Below are 17,992 nucleotides of genomic sequence, written 5' to 3'. Positions count from 1 at the left end.
TCGGAAATTCCAAAATTACTCGATTTTCTGGACATTTTCCCGGGAAATTCCCATACCATTTGACTCCGTATCGAAAATTTCGGAATTTTTAGTCGAATGGAAAGCGCTCCTCGATAACTCCAACATCTCAATAACTAAGAGATTTTTTTTATCAATTCGGGTCATTTTCTCAGTTATAAATTTATCCTCGTCCCTTCATTTCTGAATTACGATTTGCTATGTTGGCAATGTATTGTTCCAGTTTTACTCTTTCCCTGAAGTTTTACCTTTTCGGGAGTCATAGGAGTGGCATGCATTCGTTTTTTATAACGAATTCCCTTCTTATTGAGCTGATAATGCAAAGACACAACAAATTTCAGTGATTTAAAATCTTTAATTCAGCAACCTCAACACTGACATGTTTCTAGTCAATTGACCATTTTCTTCAGAATGTCTAATTTTCCTGGAAACCACGGTATTCTCAAGTGAGATGGCACTTTCCCGAGAAGACTACAGACTACAGACGAAGTTGTTTGAAGAAGATCATGATGAGAAGCTGTAAATCCTATCAAAGTATAAAAGAATTCCAGTTAGTAGAGGTTTTCTGAAACGCAGTTTTAAGTCAGTTGGCACTTCCTCGCCGATGGATAAATACTAGTAATTTATTTTAAGATGGTGCTACAGTAATGGTAAACTTGGTGGACAAGTCTTTCACAAGTCACCGTATCAAGGCTATAACCTGATAGAAACACCCCTAATTTAGCTTTAAGCGCTTATAAACTCCAAAACGAATCGGTGACCCCTCCATCCTATATTAAATAATTAGATTATTCGCTCTCGATTTCTATCGCGTGATGGTTGACGAAGGTGCAGCCCGAGTCAACTTTCAGGCATAGAAATCGACAGCCAATAATCTGATTGTTTTAATACAAATCTACTAGTCGTTCAAAACTATCTTCAAATTCTCTTCACAGACACCTCGAAAACGCAAAGAAGCGGCCGTCATTTTGTTAACAAGCGCACACTGTTATGCTACTCACTATCTACAAAAGAATAGATAGTGATTAGCGTAGCCAATCAAAGAATGGCATTCGTGATAGAACGCCAGTAGATTTATACTAAATATCGATTTGCGGAGCTTATCATTCAATGGAGTGTCAGTTGTTAACTTGTTAATTTGTGTCCTGTTTGGTTGATGATTCTCAAATCAGTTTGAAATAGTGTCGGAGACACCTTTTAGCTGCGATACAGTTGGCCGTGAGCTGTAGTGAGCTATACTTTGCTCGCTGCTGTGCCCTGAAACGGACTGGAACATTCGCATCGGAAAGCAAGGTTATGTGTTTATTTAAACTGATTTTAAGAAGCGGTTTTGATGTTTCATTCCAGACAATCACTGTGTTAACAATTATTTTGAGACTGAGAGTTCAATGTTTTAAATAAATTAATCTCATAAACATTTTGTTCATCGGGTTTGTTAAATTCGAGATAAAACAATGGTTCTCCGCTTACCAAGACTAATTTTGTGTTTGGTTTAGTCTCGCTCGACTGCCGACTGAGACTGCTCGAGTATTTTTTCTGTGTCATTTTCTAAAACAGAAACGGCTTTATCTTTCCTCTTCCTGCTAGACTATGCTTCTGGTAGCTGTCCAATGCCTGGACAAGACTTTCTTGTACCTTATCTTTTGCGCAGTCATGTAAAATATTATCTAAATTCTCAAAACTCTCCGCCATTTTAAACACAGAGGGAAAAACTTTGAAATGATGACGTCAATCGTGCATCTGTCCTCTAATAGATCATAGGCGAGAACCAATCAAAATGCGAGAATAACTTGAGTTATTATATAATAAGCAATTAGATTATGAGCTCGAGATTTCTATCGCGTGATAGTTGACGAGGGCGCAGCCCAAGTCAACTATCACGCATAGAAATCGAGAGCGAATGATCTAATTGTTTTAGTATAAATCTACTAGCCGTGCAAAACTTCATCTAAATCCTCTTCACAGACACTTCGAAAACGCCAAGAAACGGCCGTCATTTTGTTAACAAGGGCACACTGCTACGCTACTCACTGTCTATCACAGAATAACTAGTGAGTAACGTAGCCAATCAGAGAACGGCATTCGTGATAGAACGCTACTAGATTTATACCAAAACTTGATAGAAACACGGAACATGTTTACTATTTCTTAATTATAAAATAACTGAGCCACTACGCGCGCTCTCATTGGTCTAAAGGCGTGTTTAGATGAGAGTATGTAAACACAGTTGACGTTTTAGATTCGCGGGTATCGTATAATAGAAAGGTAAGCGCTACTTTTCGGTCAATACAAGCTGATGCGATCAACGGGACGCAATGGACTAGCGCAATTGCCATTCTGGACTAAAGTACTAAGAAGAACTGAAAATGATCCCCGTGTCATCCACCCTTTTTATAATCGAATTATACACTTGCTAAAAACAACTTTTCATTATAAGGCAAGATAGCCTTGAGGTAAATCCAACCATTCTGATTGCCTCTTTCTTGGTCAAGATTTTGCCATACGGACATGGACCGTGTATTTTTTGTTTCCGAAAGCCGGTCTTAGGTGCATCAACACCTACTTACTAACCTAGCTTGCTCGAGCCGTACTGGGGAATTTGCCCACGGTCGTTTTTGTACGGAACTCGCTGCGCTCGGCGGTCAACTGCCACGACCTCCGACCTCGGGCATTCAATACTTCCCCAGCCCTCGCGCTAGGTCAGTAAGAGGTTACTATTAACGTTTTGCAAAAACTGTGCATGTGACAAAAGAGGCAAACCCAAGACGTATGGATTATGTCAGGCCCGAGGGGGGGGGGGGGGGGAGGGGTTCTCTCATACATGGGCTATATAGGTATGTGCGGCCCCAACGGGTAGGGTTTTTCAGCCGTTTTGGTCATAAGTAGGGTATCGATTTTGGCCATTTTGGTCTTTAACAGGGCATTTCAAATGCTTCATCAGCAAGATGCAGCAAGAGATTCCAGTAGACGTACATTACATGTATCTGTATATTGCAATAACTACCAATATGAATATAATAGGATACATTGCGATGTTTAAAATTCATTAAGAAGGTAAGCTGACCTACCTGCAAACTTGGCACTTAAAACAGACCCACTGATCCAACACAACTGCACAACAATTATGTGGCCTGGTTCCATAGTCCTATAATGGATTTTGTGACAGTCAATGGTGACAAATAATTCACGGAATTTACATATAGAGATTTAAGGAGGCTGGCAACAGTTTCCAGCACTTTTCTAACAACTGATGCTACTAACAATACTGGTATATTTCAAATTTCGAATCATTGTTCAACAAGTTGTGGTCATCCTTTTCATATAACAGGTTACCATAGCAACAATATGACCTGCTAAAAACATCCTTAATCTTAGCTTTAAGCTCTTATAACTCAAAAACAAGCTCGATGACCCCCATTTTATATAATGGAATTGTGCTAAGCATGAAAAGATGCAACGTTTTGCAAAGTTTAAAAAAATTCTTTGAAGGGGACTTAAAGCCACCTTAAATTTTACTTTAAGTAATTTTGACCAATGATTGGGAATTTGTAATATACCATTATTACAAATTCTTTTACTACTTAACTATATTAAAAAATAATTCTATTGTTCATAACACTCTTTAAAATGACTTTAAAATAAAGTGGATAGCATACTATTATGCTCTCCATTGCCTTGTACTTTGCATCAATGGCTGAGAAATACTAGCCTACAATAGTTTTACTTTACTTTTCATGTCTGCCAGTCCTGCAGTCTACAATCTGTGGTCTGCAATCAGTATAATTTGGCTGTACACTAGTAGAAACACACCGTAGCAATGGTCATATTTACCTTTTCAACTGACCATATTACGACTAGTGTAGCCCATATCTTCCAAATGGAGCTTATGGAAATGGCCCAAGATAAGGTCAAGCCAGGTATGTGAATGGGTCTTGAAACTGTTCCAAATAAATATAACAAATAAATTATTACCACATTATTTCATATATATCTATCTCCATATAATTAATAAATGATGATCCTCCTTTCCATTGACTACTATATCTTGTGCTCTGAGTAATTACAGTTCACCTGTGATTACTCACAAGGGAAAATCCAGGTGCAGATTATATGTGTATTACTATGCCATAACCAGAAAATACAACGTTGCTCACAGAACTTGTACAACCTGAAGGAGTGATCCCAAGTTGTGTTCTCCACCTTCAGGGATGATCAATTTTATGGGTACAGATCAATGTTTCAATTTGTAGCAATGTCATGCCACAAAGCATGACCTAAGAAAACTTCACAGGCCTGGTTGGTACTCCAAATAACAAACAGGGATTATATTAACATTTAGAATTAAAATAATTGAACTTACCTTTGACTGGCTTCTCATCTGGTTTAAGTTTTTTCACAGGTCAGTTAGAACCTGTGGGGTGAAACCTCCTGTGATTACTCACAACAGAGCAAACCCATGGAACTAGCAATGACATGCCTCAACCAAACAACACAACATTTAAAAGTCAAACAACTTTTAAGACCTAAAGGAACACAACAGTCAGCTCCAGCTGTCTGAAGTGATTCCCATGTTGTGTTAGCCACCACCTCAGCTGACCTTATGGGTGGTGCTCTACATTTGGATTTCTGGCATTGTCAAGCCACCATGACCTCAGATAACTTTACAGGTCTGGTTGGTACTCCAAACGATGAACAACTATTTTATAGATAGACAGAATTACGATAAACTTACCTTTCATAAATTTCCCCTCTGGTTTTAGTTTTTCACAGGTCAGTTAGAACCCGTGCGGTGAAACCTCCTACGATAACTTGTAACAGAGAGAAACCATGCAGCTGACAATGACATGACCTGAAGGAACACAACATTCAGCTCCAGCTGTCTGAAGTGATTCCCATGTTATGTTAGCCACCACCTCAGATGACTTCATGGGTGGGGCTCTATGTCTGGATTGATGGCATTGTCAAACCACCATGACCTCAGATAACTTCACAGGTCTGATTGGTACTCCAAAAGAAAAACACGGATTATATTAACATTTAGAATTACAATAATTAAACTTACCTTTCACTGGCTTCTCATCAGGTTTAAGTTTTTTCACAGGTCATTTAGAACCTGCCGGGTGAAACCTCCTGCGATTACTTGCAACAGAGCAAAACTGTGAAGCTGACAATGGCATGCCTAAACCAAACAACACAATGTTTAAAGGTCAAAGTACATGTACTTATAAGACCTAAAGGAACACAACAGTCAGCTTCAGTTTCCTGAAGTGATTCCCATGTTCTGTTAGCCACCACCTCAGATGACCTCATGGGTGGGGCTCGACATTTGAATTTCTGGCATTGTCAAGCCACCATGACTTCAGATAACTTCACAGGTCTGGTTGGTACTCCAAATGATGAACAATCATTTTATTGTTAGTAAGAACTATGTACAACAAACCTCCCCTTTCACTGACTTACCCTCTGGTTTTAGTTTTTTCACAGGTCAGTTAGAACCTGTGGGGTGAAACCTCCTGCGATACCTCAGAACAGAGCAAAACCATGAAGCTGACAGTGGCATGCCTCAACCAAACAACACAATATTTAAAGGTCAAACTACTTATAAGACCTAAAGGAACACAACAGCAGCTCCAGCTGTCTGAAGTGATTCCCATGTTGTGTTAGCCACCACCTCAGATAACTTCATGGGTGGGGCTCTATGTTCAGATTTATGACACTGTCAAGCCAGCATGACCTCAGATAACATTAGAGGCCTGGCATGTACTTCTGGAGATAAACACTTTAATCACTGCTTAGAATTTTATAGAGTTACTGTCAATGACTTTCCCTTTGGTTTTTTTTCACAGGTCAGTTAGATCCTGTGGGGTAAAACCTCTTCCAATAATTTACTCGCAACAGAGGTAAACCACAACCTAGCTGTAATTTATCTCAACCAAACATTTAAAGGTCAACTTACTGCCCAACTACACATACAAATCTTTCCGTTTCCATTCCTTTTCCTTCATTTCTTCTAACTTCTAAATTTTCTTTTGCCTGCTGATCGAACACAAAAAAATCTTGTCATCTGTCAGGGGTGTTTTGATTCTTCCTCAAATAACCTACAGTACCGCTCAGAACTAAACAGACATTGAACGCGCGTTCTTAATGAACCCCTTACACGAAAAAATGGCCCACATATTTTTGCCAAAGAGTTAGGGCCACATGTTTTTGCCAACGTGTTAGCCTTTGTTATTCATAACCAATATTCCTTTTGTGATGTATTGTTATGGCGAACAAAGCACGACTTCAGTTCAAAACAAATGCATGATTTGTAAATCAAAATTCAAATCAAAACACAGCAAATAAACAAGTGCAGTTGAAAATTTTACTGCTCAAAGAAACCGCTTTGTACCGCTACCACCGAAATAAGGTGCCTTGATGTTGACAAGATGACAAACCATTGCAATTAGCCTGAAACTTTGAACTTGCTCATCCAAATGTGACAGCTAGTGTTGTGACATGCATATTATTTCAAAGTGTACACTTCTTTCACGTCTTCCGTTGAGTGTCCTGAGTATCACTGTAACTTACTTTGATACTAAATAATTTGAAAGGCATTACACTGCACAAGTTATCATGGCATTCATACTCAGCAAAAATTTCGCTGTATCAGATGGAAATAATGACATACAAGTACTAATTCAGGAATTATGCAAATCATGACAAAATGAACAACAGATTGAAAGCTAGACGATTTCAATTAACCCAGCGCCTGATATGAGACCTAACTGGGGAAAGTTGTAAGTCTGTAAATTACACGAGGAGGAAAAAACCTTCTTATGTTTTCGAAGGTAAACCACCAAAGAATAAAAGTTAAAGGCTATTAAATGGTGATCAGTTCCATTCAGTTCAAGCAATAAAAGTAGCCCATTGAATGAAAATTATGATGTCCATTGCAGTGTTTACATAGCATCTCTCGTAGATGTTAAGGCCAATGATTTTACATTTACAAGAGATATTTGATGCCTTGATATTTCCTTTTTCCACCAGAGTCACACAAAACAAAAGTTGCCTCAAATTTGAAGGGCTTTTTCGTTCCGAAAGGATGAAATATTTTATTTACGATGGAATGAATGAAAACAAATCGTGTATGTAATTATTCTAGTTTGTGTGAATATCGTGGACGTTGATAACAGCTGGAACGAGAGAAGTACACATTTGCCAGTCTCGTCAATTGTCTTTTCTAGCATCGAAACCGCAAAACATATTTTCGGGAATGAATGACTTAAAGCAACATTGTGTGAATTAAAACAAACATCGTGAAGTATATATGAAATAATTCATATTTGAACTGCTGTTGTAGATGAAAGTGAAGAATGATCATCGCAGTATATTTCCCAGTTTAAGCAATTGGGAAGAAGCCTGGAAAAAAAAAAAAATCAGGGCCTCAAAGGGATTTGAACCCATGACCTCCACGATACCGGTGCGATGCTCTACCAACTGAGCTATGAAGCCACATATTGGGAGCGAGGTCAATTAATTGAGTTCATATCTTCCCATAAGGAGTGAAATGATGTGAAGTATATATGAAATAATTCATATTTGAACTGCGGTTGTAGATGAAAGTGAAGAATGATCATCGCAGTAAATTTTCCAATTTAAGCAATTGGAAAGAAGCCTGAAAAAAATCAGGGCTTCAACAGGATTTGAACCCGTGACCTCCATGATACCGGTGCGATGCTCTACCAACTGTCAAGTTTTTTGAACAACCGTGCCCGTGAGTTAAGATTTTTATAGTATGCCAAAGCTGGGAGAATTCATCCACTACAAAACCAAAACATTATTTCGCTTGGTAAACAAATATCGAGTACTCTCAGAGGGGTTCAACTGTAATTTGTTTGGACTTAAGTCTATGAGAATTGGCTCCAGAGTCAAAGTACAGCAAGTGTCAAAACATCGAGATTTTATAGTAAGCCCAAGCTTGAAAATTTCTTCAATTACAAAGCCAAAATAATACTTGAAATTGCTTGACATTTCTAAACACTATTCTAAGAAGAATTGAATTAATTTTGTGTTGAAATTCTATAATAATTTCAGACTGCTGGGTATCTAGGTTTTTGAAAACACCTCCTGGCTCCCAGGTGGCTAGACATAACAACAATCTTCAGAAATAAAAAATTCCCGGTGTCATCTGTTGTCTTTTTCAGTGCCATTTGAAAGCTCCGTTATCTCTATAAAATTATGCTGATTTTTCGAAATGCAAATCATTTTATTCGTAAGTTGGATGAATCCAAACAGACAGAACAAACTGGTCTGTATGTAACAGCCATTATATTCAGCCAGTACGAAAGAATTAGAACTTGTCTGCTCCTTGAAAACACATCATATTCATATCGAATGTTATCTTCAGAAAGGTTGCTAACTTCCTTTCACACAGTAACAAAAGAAACGAACAATAACCAAACTCATACATACTAATACGTTCACTTTGACGCGCTGTAACACGAAGTCCAAACGCAGTCTCTAACACAGCAAAACGTGCACCTGCGTTTAACCCTTCGTGTTAAGAATACACATTCAATGTTTGCTTAGTTCTGAGCGGTACTGTATAACTCAAAAGATGAAGTGCCCACATAAGACAAGGAACAGAGCTGTCAATAAGGGCCATAACCCATAACACCTGTTAGTGCTGAGTATGTTTGATGGGGCCTTGATGTTAGGGGTGAACTGGCCTATAGTTGATACAATTCACCCATAAAGTGACAAGTTTGCAGTGGGTGTGAAGATCAAGGCTACACGTGAATTAAAACTTAATGACAGCCCTGAGGAAACCCTGCAACTAATATTATAGTTTATTGCAGTCATCATGCTCAAAATGTCAAGTCACAATACAGTCAACTATACAGTGATATATTTGATGTACAGCCACTGCAAACAACAAAAGGACTTGTTAGGAATTGCAAGCCTCCTTAGTCCTACCATTTGGGATTCTTAACAAGTTTAATTTCTGTCTGTAAAATTGCATGCAGTGTCCTCCATTAGCACAGGAATACTTAAATAACACAAAGCCACTAATGCTCAAGTTAAAATTTAATCTCAGGAACTTAATAAATCTGCTCCTGCAATACTTCAACTTCAGATCAATATGTCCATAAATAATTCTGTTGCAAATATAAACTGTCGGTTAGTCTCACAGAAACAAATTAATTTACAATGAGTGACAACATAAGAAAATGTCATTTTTTGCTGACCTCGAAGTTAACAGATGCTTCTTGGGTTCATCTTTCAGATCTTTATATTTCCGCTTCTCGCTCGCCTGTTATTGTCCGCCATCTTAGTCGAGTTGATGAATGGGCATGGTGACGAGGTCTTAGTTGTTAGGTACCAGGCTCCTGTGTTCACCCACATTACACGAGCTGACCTATGATAACATGCACCCATTGGAAACGTTTCTGGCCAAGAACTATCATTGACTGGACACAAAGATGAAGGCCAACATCTCTGATCTGACCACATTTATTTGTTATAATTTTATTCCATTTTAGTTGAGCTTTCCCTAATTATTTTTGTATTTAAATTTTGTTTATTTAATCTTGCACCCATGACACCGGGTAACTTTGCAAGAATCCATTGTAAAGATATATGTAAAAATGCTGTACCCTGCAAGATATAAAACACTTACTTCATTACAAAATTGTACAACTTAGCATTTCCTTGACAGAAACTTAGATAGGGTGGTGCCTCTCAAACTTGACACAGTGTCAGATATAACAGTCATAATAAGTGTTCATTTCCCTGTAATATACCCTGTTCACCGAAGACGTCATGACTCAGAGATCTATATAATCGAGTTACAACCAATCTGGAATTACTATAGGCAAAAAAAGTAATTCTTCCTCCCTAATCAAACCTTTGGCGAAAAAAAGCCACAAGTCAGAAACAGAAAGCGGCATAGCCTGCGAGCAGACGTCTACCATGTGAAACAGAAAATAGACTACCGCACACAGATGCTAAATACCTGGCAACAGGAGCTCCTGATCACCTGGGACCGTGTTGTTCGAAAGGTTGTTAACGCTAACACAAGATTAAAAGTTAACCGAAGAATTATTTTTTCTTGTATAAAAATGTTTTTCACTGATTATGTTCCGTGTAGTTTTAAATTATTCAAACTCAAAATTGAAGGACAAATAATATAAACAGAAAACCTCACCGAAAAGTTACAAAACTGCATCAAAATTATAGTTAATCCGGGCTTAGCTCGATTGGGCTTTGAACAACCCGGCTCCGGTGGTAAATAGTCAATCAGCAAAACCGTGAGATCTTTTCTTTGTGTTTCATATCATGAACCTTTAGCATATTACAGTCATGTTTGAAACGCAGCATACATAACAAGCCCTCGGTTACAACCTACTCTCCCACCCCAAATAAACCTGTCAGACGAAAGCTTTTTTTAATAGAAAACATCAAGGGTAAGTCTTAAACTTTTCAACATCCAACGAATTAAGAAACTGATACCAACTGATACCAACATCGCTCAACGGGAATTTTACGACACTTCAGTGTTCATTATTCATGACCACTGGGTCGAGAGCTTATAAAAGGGTAAGCGTTATTTCGTCTGCTTGGTGCATCCTACAGTTATGTTGACGCAGGAGTAATGCATCTGTTATAAACCTGTTTTAACCGAAGTACGCATCTTAAGAGACCTTAAAAGACGCGCACTTCGTTCGGTTTTAAGTTTTTAATGGGCATGACTTCTGTCGAAAATGTCAAAAGCCAAAAAACATTTTTACGTGAATGGAAATCTAAAACTGATGGCCCAATATTTCTATGAACCTTCACTTGTGCGTTCATGAATACTGTTAAGGTTACCGTATACCCTTACAGGTGTCTCACATCCAAGCGATGTAGCGCGTCCAGCTTGAACTGTAGATACCTAAAGCCCTATATCAAATTATAAGAGCTTATAGAGGTGGCTATCAACCTATATCGAGAATTTTAATATAAATTGAATTGTCGAAATTTTTATGACCTCTAAATTCGAGCGTCCGAATCTCCTTTTGAAAGCTACAAGTCAAAATTAATTTTGTTTTTCGCTCATCTAATTTGTCTCTCAGCAATTAACGCACCCAAAGGGCTAAAAAAAAACACGTGTTCACCATTTGCATATTCAATTTCAGTGAAAAGGAACATAAAATTTTCGAAATAGGATTAAAAAAACATGGAGTAATCCTTGAAAAAATCGCTATCGGAGAAAAAAATATTTGGGAAAAAATTCGCCGACACGGTCTTGATTTTTAGATATCAAACTAGCTACTGTTCAAATTTGAGGGCAAAGGAACAATTTCCCTTTGACATGTAGCTTTCAAAAGGGACCCAAAATATGATTTGGAAGCTCACATTTAGAACTCGTGAAAAATTTGAACAATTCATTTTATTTCAAAATTCTTGGTATAGTGTGTTAGCTAGCTCTATAAGCTTTAATTTGATATAAGGGTATAGCCATCTACAGTTTAAACCGGACGCGCTACATCGCTTAGACGCGAGACACCTGTGAAGGTGCCCTAAAGGTTTACGGTAACCTTAAGCAATTTGCAGTAACAGGTTTGTACTAAGAGAGACAAGACACGTTGTGACTTGTACAATTAGAGTTCTTGAGCTACAGAGCTAAGGTTATGTAAAACCTAACGGCCTAGCGAAGAAGATGTCTGATTTTAAATTTCATATTATTTTAAATTATAAAAGTATATTATGTGTTGTATTTTACTTTCAAGTTTGATTATGCATATTTCATCCACTTTAACTTGTGGGTTAATTAAGTATTAATTAGTTACACACGACCCCTCAAGCATGTAATGCTTTTAATCTCATCGTGTTTAAATAAAGGATCTTACTTACTTACATACTTACTTACTTACTCACTAATTTACATTTGAAAGACGAAAGTAGATATCAGTAATTTTAGCCATTTAAGGTCCGGTTGCAAGTCTGCGGAATTCTACCGGTATAATTAGTTAATCGTGTGTAAATAAAGATGGCGCCTTCTTTAATATAATTTAGCATTTCGACGAAGTTCCACTTCCACTTCTGGCCGTTATTTTCTTCTTAATTTTCCGTGCCAGCGAAGTTCTCTCAGTATGAAGTTCAGTGTCGTTTCAGGTAGCTAAGCGAAAAGTTGTATTTTTGCGACAGTTCTTCAATGCCTTTTGCCTGCTTTTTTCCACTTGTTTTGAAGGGACAAACGAGGTGTACCAAAGACTATGATAGCCCTCGCGGTCTTTGTACAGGGCAAATTTATGACTTTCCGAGAGTAACTGGTCTACTTCGAATTCAGGCTCGTCTTCACCGTCCGCCATGTTTTTTTTTTTTTATTTGCCGCGTTGCCGCGATTCACGACAACCAATCACAAGCGTTGAATTCAAATTTGTTGCGATACAAGTTGTAGCTTCAGGGGTAATACGAGCAGCAAAAATAAAATTTGTTGCAGAAAGTAGAACTCGAGTCTACTTTGCGCAACATGTTGCCTCAACTTGCAACACTGTATTTTGCTGCGAGACAAGTTGGTCACAAACGTGGTAATACGCGCAACAATGTGTTTCAACTTGCAATGCAACAATGTTGCGAGACAAGTTTAAGAAAAATGTTGCCCGTATTACGGGACCTTTAACAGAGGCAATGAATAAATCTGCCCTTGTCTATTTCTGTAGTGCTAGCCTTGCATTTTAAATTGATTTATTGAGAGAACTACTCTACTTCTGAAGATCCAGAATAGGAAGAAGAACCTTTAATTAGCTATTCGTTAGTCCTGTCCCTGTGGTCGGTAGAAAGGCTAATTCACTGCCACGCTAACAGGTAACAAGAATAAATAGAGTCAGTGGGAAAAATTCATAGATTACTGTGTGTCCAATTTAAGGCAAACTCACTTCCTATTGCCAATGGCTAAAACGTATTTTCGGGTAGACATCGCCAATGAAACGTGACCTATTCAGGCTAATTGCTGGCCGCGTGGTCCATGGAACCTTGTCCCAGGGGCCCAGAAGTGAACGGAAGCAAGGTCATGTGGATTGTCAATAACAGGAAATGAATCTTTTACTATTGAATTATCTTAGACCGCGGGAGTTACCTCTTTCTTGAGGGGGGGGGGGGGGGGGGGTTGGGGGGTTGGCTGGAGCGGGTACTCCCAGAAAAGTTGGGTGGGAAGCGCGGTCTGCTTCCCCACACCCTTACCCTATTTATGTCCAAAATCTGCGATTTTTGCTACCCTATTTAAGACCGTTGCGGCTGGCACAGTTGCCCTGTACATAAGTTATGAAGGGCTTTTGTTGACGGTCTTATTGATAATGCTGAAAAAGTAGCTTCTTCTAAGAAACACACCCAATTCAAGACTAGAGTGCTAAAACCATACCCTATTTATAACCAAAATGGCTGAATCGAAAAACCCTACCCTTTGGGGCCGTACATACCTATATGGCCATATAAGAGAGTACCCCCCCCCCGGCCCTCTCTCACTCGCAAGCTTAAAATTTCACTTATCTTTACTGTTCTCATCAACCATCCAAGGTACCATTCTTTATTCTTTCAATGTGTGTCCTTGACAATGCATTTACTTCTATTGGAAAAATCAGTTAAGAAGTGTTTATAAATCACAGAAATCACAGTTGAAATAATGAGAGTTCCTAGGTCAGAATGTACGGTGGATTAAGCTAGAAGAACAAGCCATTGTTAGTTAATTCTTTCAGTGTTCCGTATTCAAGCATGCCGCATTGATCACTTTTGCAATTGGAACAAATAGTCTGACCTTGGCAATGAGAGAAAGAGCCGCTTTTTTCCATTGTTTGTGTCTCACACTTGATTAGTTTCAATAGCGATAACAGTACTATCCGCTGATACAACACGCACACATTCCCGTTCGCATCCGTGCGTCGCGTAAACTTGGCATTGGGGCGCATCCCTGTCGCAAAACCAACAAGAATATGTTGCCGATAGATTCGACAGCCGATATCCTGCTTCTGGTACTCCCGGTACTTTCCTTTACTTTTTTTTGTTTTCTTATTTACGGAAGGGAAGGAAAACTGAATTATCCACCAGGGCCGTGGGGCCTTCCTATTCTTGGAAATCTACCTCAGCTTGGTTCTACGCCACACATTGCATTAACCGAGCTTGGCAAGGTCTACGGAGATATGTTTTCCGTGAGGCTTGGTTCACGGGAAGCAGTTGTTTTAAACAGCGGAGAGGTGGTTAGACAAGCCCTGTTACAAAACTCTCGACAATTCTCCGATCGACCACCGATGTCCGCGTCTGCAATACGAGAAGTTCGGAAATTCAGCATTGTCTTCGGAGAATACTGCCCCGCTCATGTTCTCAAGAAGAGGTGCGCCTTAAAAGCAATTCACCAAGTTGTGCTCAACAACATGGGACATTTCAACAAAATCGTTCACGATGCATTTCTGGATTTCAAAGCAGACCTGGTCAACAAAGAAGTGCAAACCTTCAAGCCGTCCATTCACCTTAAGTTAGCTGTTATAAAAATTATCTTTAACTTCACTTTCGGAGAGGGGCCTCGTAATCAGCAGCTCTCGAAGGAGCTGCAAAAACTTGTAGTCGACTCTGACGAATTTACCGAAAGCAGTGCTGCTAGCGGTCTAGTGGATTTTCTTCCTTGGGTTAAACCCTTTGTTCGGAAGCAGATTGCTACAGTGGAACACTCAGTGGAAGTGCTGATTGATTTCGTGGACAAGGTGTACACTTCCCGTAAACAGAAAGCTGCGAATGACTCTTGTATTGCATTTTGCGTCACGAAGCTCTGGGAAGAAAAGGCAAAGAGGAAACCTAACGAGGACGTAAACATGAATTTAGAGGTGGAAGAACCAAGCGATCTTTCCTATTCATCACCAAAAGGCAAACCAGTCGACAATGGCGACGAGGAAATTGTCAAAATGATATCAACTGACGTGTTTGGCGCTGGCCTGGAGACGGTTTCCAATGCCCTAAGCTGGGCCATGGCTTACATCGTAAACAGCCCGAAGATTCAGCAAAGCCTGCATCGAGAGTTGGATAGCGCTGTTGGGCGGCTCCGCCTTCCTACCATCCAAGATAAGCCAAAGATGCCTCTTCTACAAGCTACAGTGTTGGAGGTTCTTCGCATTACTTCCTTGGTACCACTTGCTTTGCCTCATCAAACCTCAGAGGAAACAAAACTATGTGGGTACACGATCCCAAAGGCCACACTAGTCATTGTCAATCTGTGGGCAGTGAATCATGACCCTCGCGTGTTTGAGAACCCACACGTGTTTAATCCTTACAGATTCTTGAATGAGGACGGAGAGCTCTGCCAAAAGAAGACCAAGTTCCAGCTGCCTTTTTCGATTGGAAGTCGTCGCTGTCTTGGAGGCACGTTGGCTAAAGCAGAGATCTTTTTGCTGCTAGCTTGTTTATTGCAGCACTTTGAGTTTTCCAGCGCCACTGGAGGTAGCGTTGATTTGGAAAGTCATTTTGGACTCACTTTACGTCCAAAACCTTTCAGTGCTTGCGCTCGTCTTCGCTGAAAAGGGGGACCTAGCAATGTTATGTCTCACGCTTCATTGCTCAGCTCTACGATTCAGAAGCACTGCTCAAATAAACCATCTATACTGTAAAATAGTGTCAGTTACCAAGGTTTTTTCTACTAGTCAAAAATGCGAGAAAGAGTCAGGACTGAGGCGTATACTATTTTATTATCACTGTTATTTACATAATAATATATTTCGCCACGGTGGTTTTTAGTAAAAAAAATATATAATTTTGCATTATCACATTCTCCAAGCCATGTAACTGTGGGTCAAGGTGACTATAGTTGAATGACATTTCAAACTGCATTTGCCGTGGTTTATAGTCACTGGAGCTTTCTATTTAAACTTAGGAAACTTAAATCTATAGAGTATAGCCAAACATGTTTATTTTTCTTCCTTGTATTCATAATAGGTACAACCAATCTTATGGATCAGTCTTGATGGCGATCTGTGACAGCGCTTCGGGCTAGGATCCAAGACAAAATCAACATCTGTGAGACGTGTAAAATCTATTTTACACTGGATAGGTAGTATCTGTAGTTGGTGATATTGTTAATTTTCTCACAGTTTTTCTGGTTCAAAGGAAACAAGGCGTCGAAGTACAATGGAAAAGATCACGAAAACGCGACAGTGTTGTATTATAAAAAATTTGGACCTCCATAGGAGGTGTGTCATTCACGCGTAAGCACGTCACAAACACTTGGAGTTGTTTGTCACCGATTTCAGTTGTCTCGGTCAAGGTGACTGGGCTTGCTTCACTGACTTTACATCGAGCATACTTGAAATAGTCTACAGAGGTTCGAACTCTCCAGCAAAATGTGGCGTAATAGATGAAGAGCAGTGAAATTGTTTTTCTTCAGTTTCGATACAAAGAAAAGGCATCTATTACAAAGAAAAATACAAACGTTGGCTGCGGCGAGAAGAAAGTGACAAAAACGAAAATCAATAATCAGGAAAAGCGATAGGTCTTAGCAACTAGATTACGTTGTGTTGGCCTTGAATTTAAGTTCTTAACAAACAAGATTTTCTCTTGACCTTAAAAACCTTAGGAAGAACGCTTTAATCGGGCTAGAAGTTTTTTTGTTATATTTTATTATATATTGTTATATTTTTGTTAACTCTCACTCTCATAGGAGTAAATAAGCACCAGTTATTTTTCGAACTAATGCAAAATAATTACCGAGTTAAAAAGCACCGATTATACGATCGATATTCCTTGACCTTGTTATTAACTTGTTATTGGTAGTCAGCTATTGTAACATTGTATTATTATAACAATAGAAGCAGCGAGGTACACCCTGTCTCATTCGATTGTGTGCAGATAACTAAATGCACAGTGCGCTTACTTAATGTATTTTCTTATAATCTGAAAAGCGACCTGAAGCGATGTGGAGCTTCTTACGGAAAGTACGCTTTGTCCATCGCGAACAAAACGAAGTCAGTTGAATCATTGTTACTTTAGAAAAGTATGCTCCTCCATAGCGGACTGTATCCATCCCATTCATTTGTGATCAACAAATGTCATCAAAAACAACACAATATTGATTGTATTATTTAAGTGGGACTCACAATTCAATAAACACTACATACTCTAGATTGCTAAACCACTTGGAAAGAGTGGAATAATTAACAGCGCTTCCAAACGGTTTTAAGTCTTTTAGCACTTTTTTGTTTAGGAGCTCTGCTTTACACGTGTTGAATTCGCCGATTGTTTTGATCGTCAAATATATTCTCGTCCCTTTCAACATTTCAACATTATGGACGCATATAATTGGGGACATGTATGCATTAGGGCGTTGGCAAATAGAAAGTCATTCTGACTCCTTCCTTTAATACGACTTGAATCGTACAGTTACGGCACAAAAACTAATAGAAGGCAGTAAATTGCCTAGTTATTACACTACATCATGTTCTTTGTCTTCGTTCTTTAAGCCCCAAACACCCTAATCTTCCTAATTTCAATCTCCAAGACAGGAGCAACTTGTTACACTGACGAGCTGTTGTTCTCAGAACATGTATCATGGACCATTTGTCAGTTAATTAATTTTGGACGTAATTTGTCAATTTTTATTTTCTTCCTTGAAAAGTTGAATTTATAATCGAAAAACCATTCTCATGGATCATGTTAGCGAAATCCGGACGCCTTCAGGTTGGAATTCAAGACTATATTAACATTTAAAAAACGTGTAAAATCTATTTCACGCATGAGTAAGTAACAAACACTTAGAGTTGTTTGTCACCGCGGATTTCAGTTTTCTCGGTCAAGGTGACTGGGCTTGCTTGACTGACTTTACATCGAGCATATTTGAAATAGTCTCCAGCAAAATGCAGCATAATAGATGAAGTGCAGTGAAAGTGATTTTACGATTTTATTTTACGTTTACTGTGGCGAAAAGAAAGTGACAAAAACGAAAATCAATCCTATAGCTACTAAATTATGTTGGCCT

The 17,992-nt window shown here is 38.9% G+C and overlaps 1 protein-coding gene and 1 long non-coding RNA gene across 8 annotated transcripts; one reads left to right on the top strand and one right to left on the bottom strand.

Annotated features, from left to right (window-relative positions):
• Positions 1–353: 353 nt before the first annotated feature.
• On the bottom strand, positions 354–9,499 carry LOC110066790 (uncharacterized). Of its 7 annotated transcripts, none has more exons than XR_016209064.1 (7): positions 9,249–9,491; positions 5,975–6,051; positions 5,081–5,197; positions 4,379–4,867; positions 3,850–3,956; positions 3,087–3,163; positions 354–544 (listed from the first exon to the last, which is right to left on the bottom strand). It is a non-coding gene; the product is annotated as an uncharacterized LOC110066790 (long non-coding RNA). The 7 variants fall into 7 exon arrangements; XR_016209065.1 differs by having other exon boundaries at positions 4,379–4,429; positions 9,249–9,375; XR_016209063.1 differs by having other exon boundaries at positions 4,379–5,197; positions 5,992–6,054; positions 9,249–9,499.
• A 4,354-nt stretch (positions 9,500–13,853) lies between these two features.
• LOC110066745 (cytochrome P450 1A2-like) lies at positions 13,854–17,149 on the top strand. Its single transcript, XM_089296006.1, has one exon. It carries the CDS (start codon positions 13,971–13,973, stop codon positions 15,540–15,542), a length of 1,572 nt encoding a protein of 523 aa, XP_089152132.1. The 5' UTR covers positions 13,854–13,970; the 3' UTR covers positions 15,543–17,149.
• Positions 17,150–17,992: the final 843 nt, after the last annotated feature.

The sequence above is a fragment of the Orbicella faveolata genome, unplaced genomic scaffold, assembly GCF_042242905.1.
Source record: "Orbicella faveolata isolate gen_17 unplaced genomic scaffold, um_ofav_v1 contig_26, whole genome shotgun sequence".
NCBI lineage: Eukaryota > Metazoa > Cnidaria > Anthozoa > Scleractinia > Merulinidae > Orbicella > Orbicella faveolata.
Note: the sequence above shows the minus strand (reverse complement) of the source record. Positions and strands in the feature narration are given on the sequence as shown.

What these genes read in the sequence shown, in the direction of transcription:
- LOC110066745 (XM_089296006.1), top strand. Translation starts at nt 13,971, where the DNA reads ATGTTGCCGATAGATTCGACAGCCGATATCCTGCTTCTGGTACTCCCG.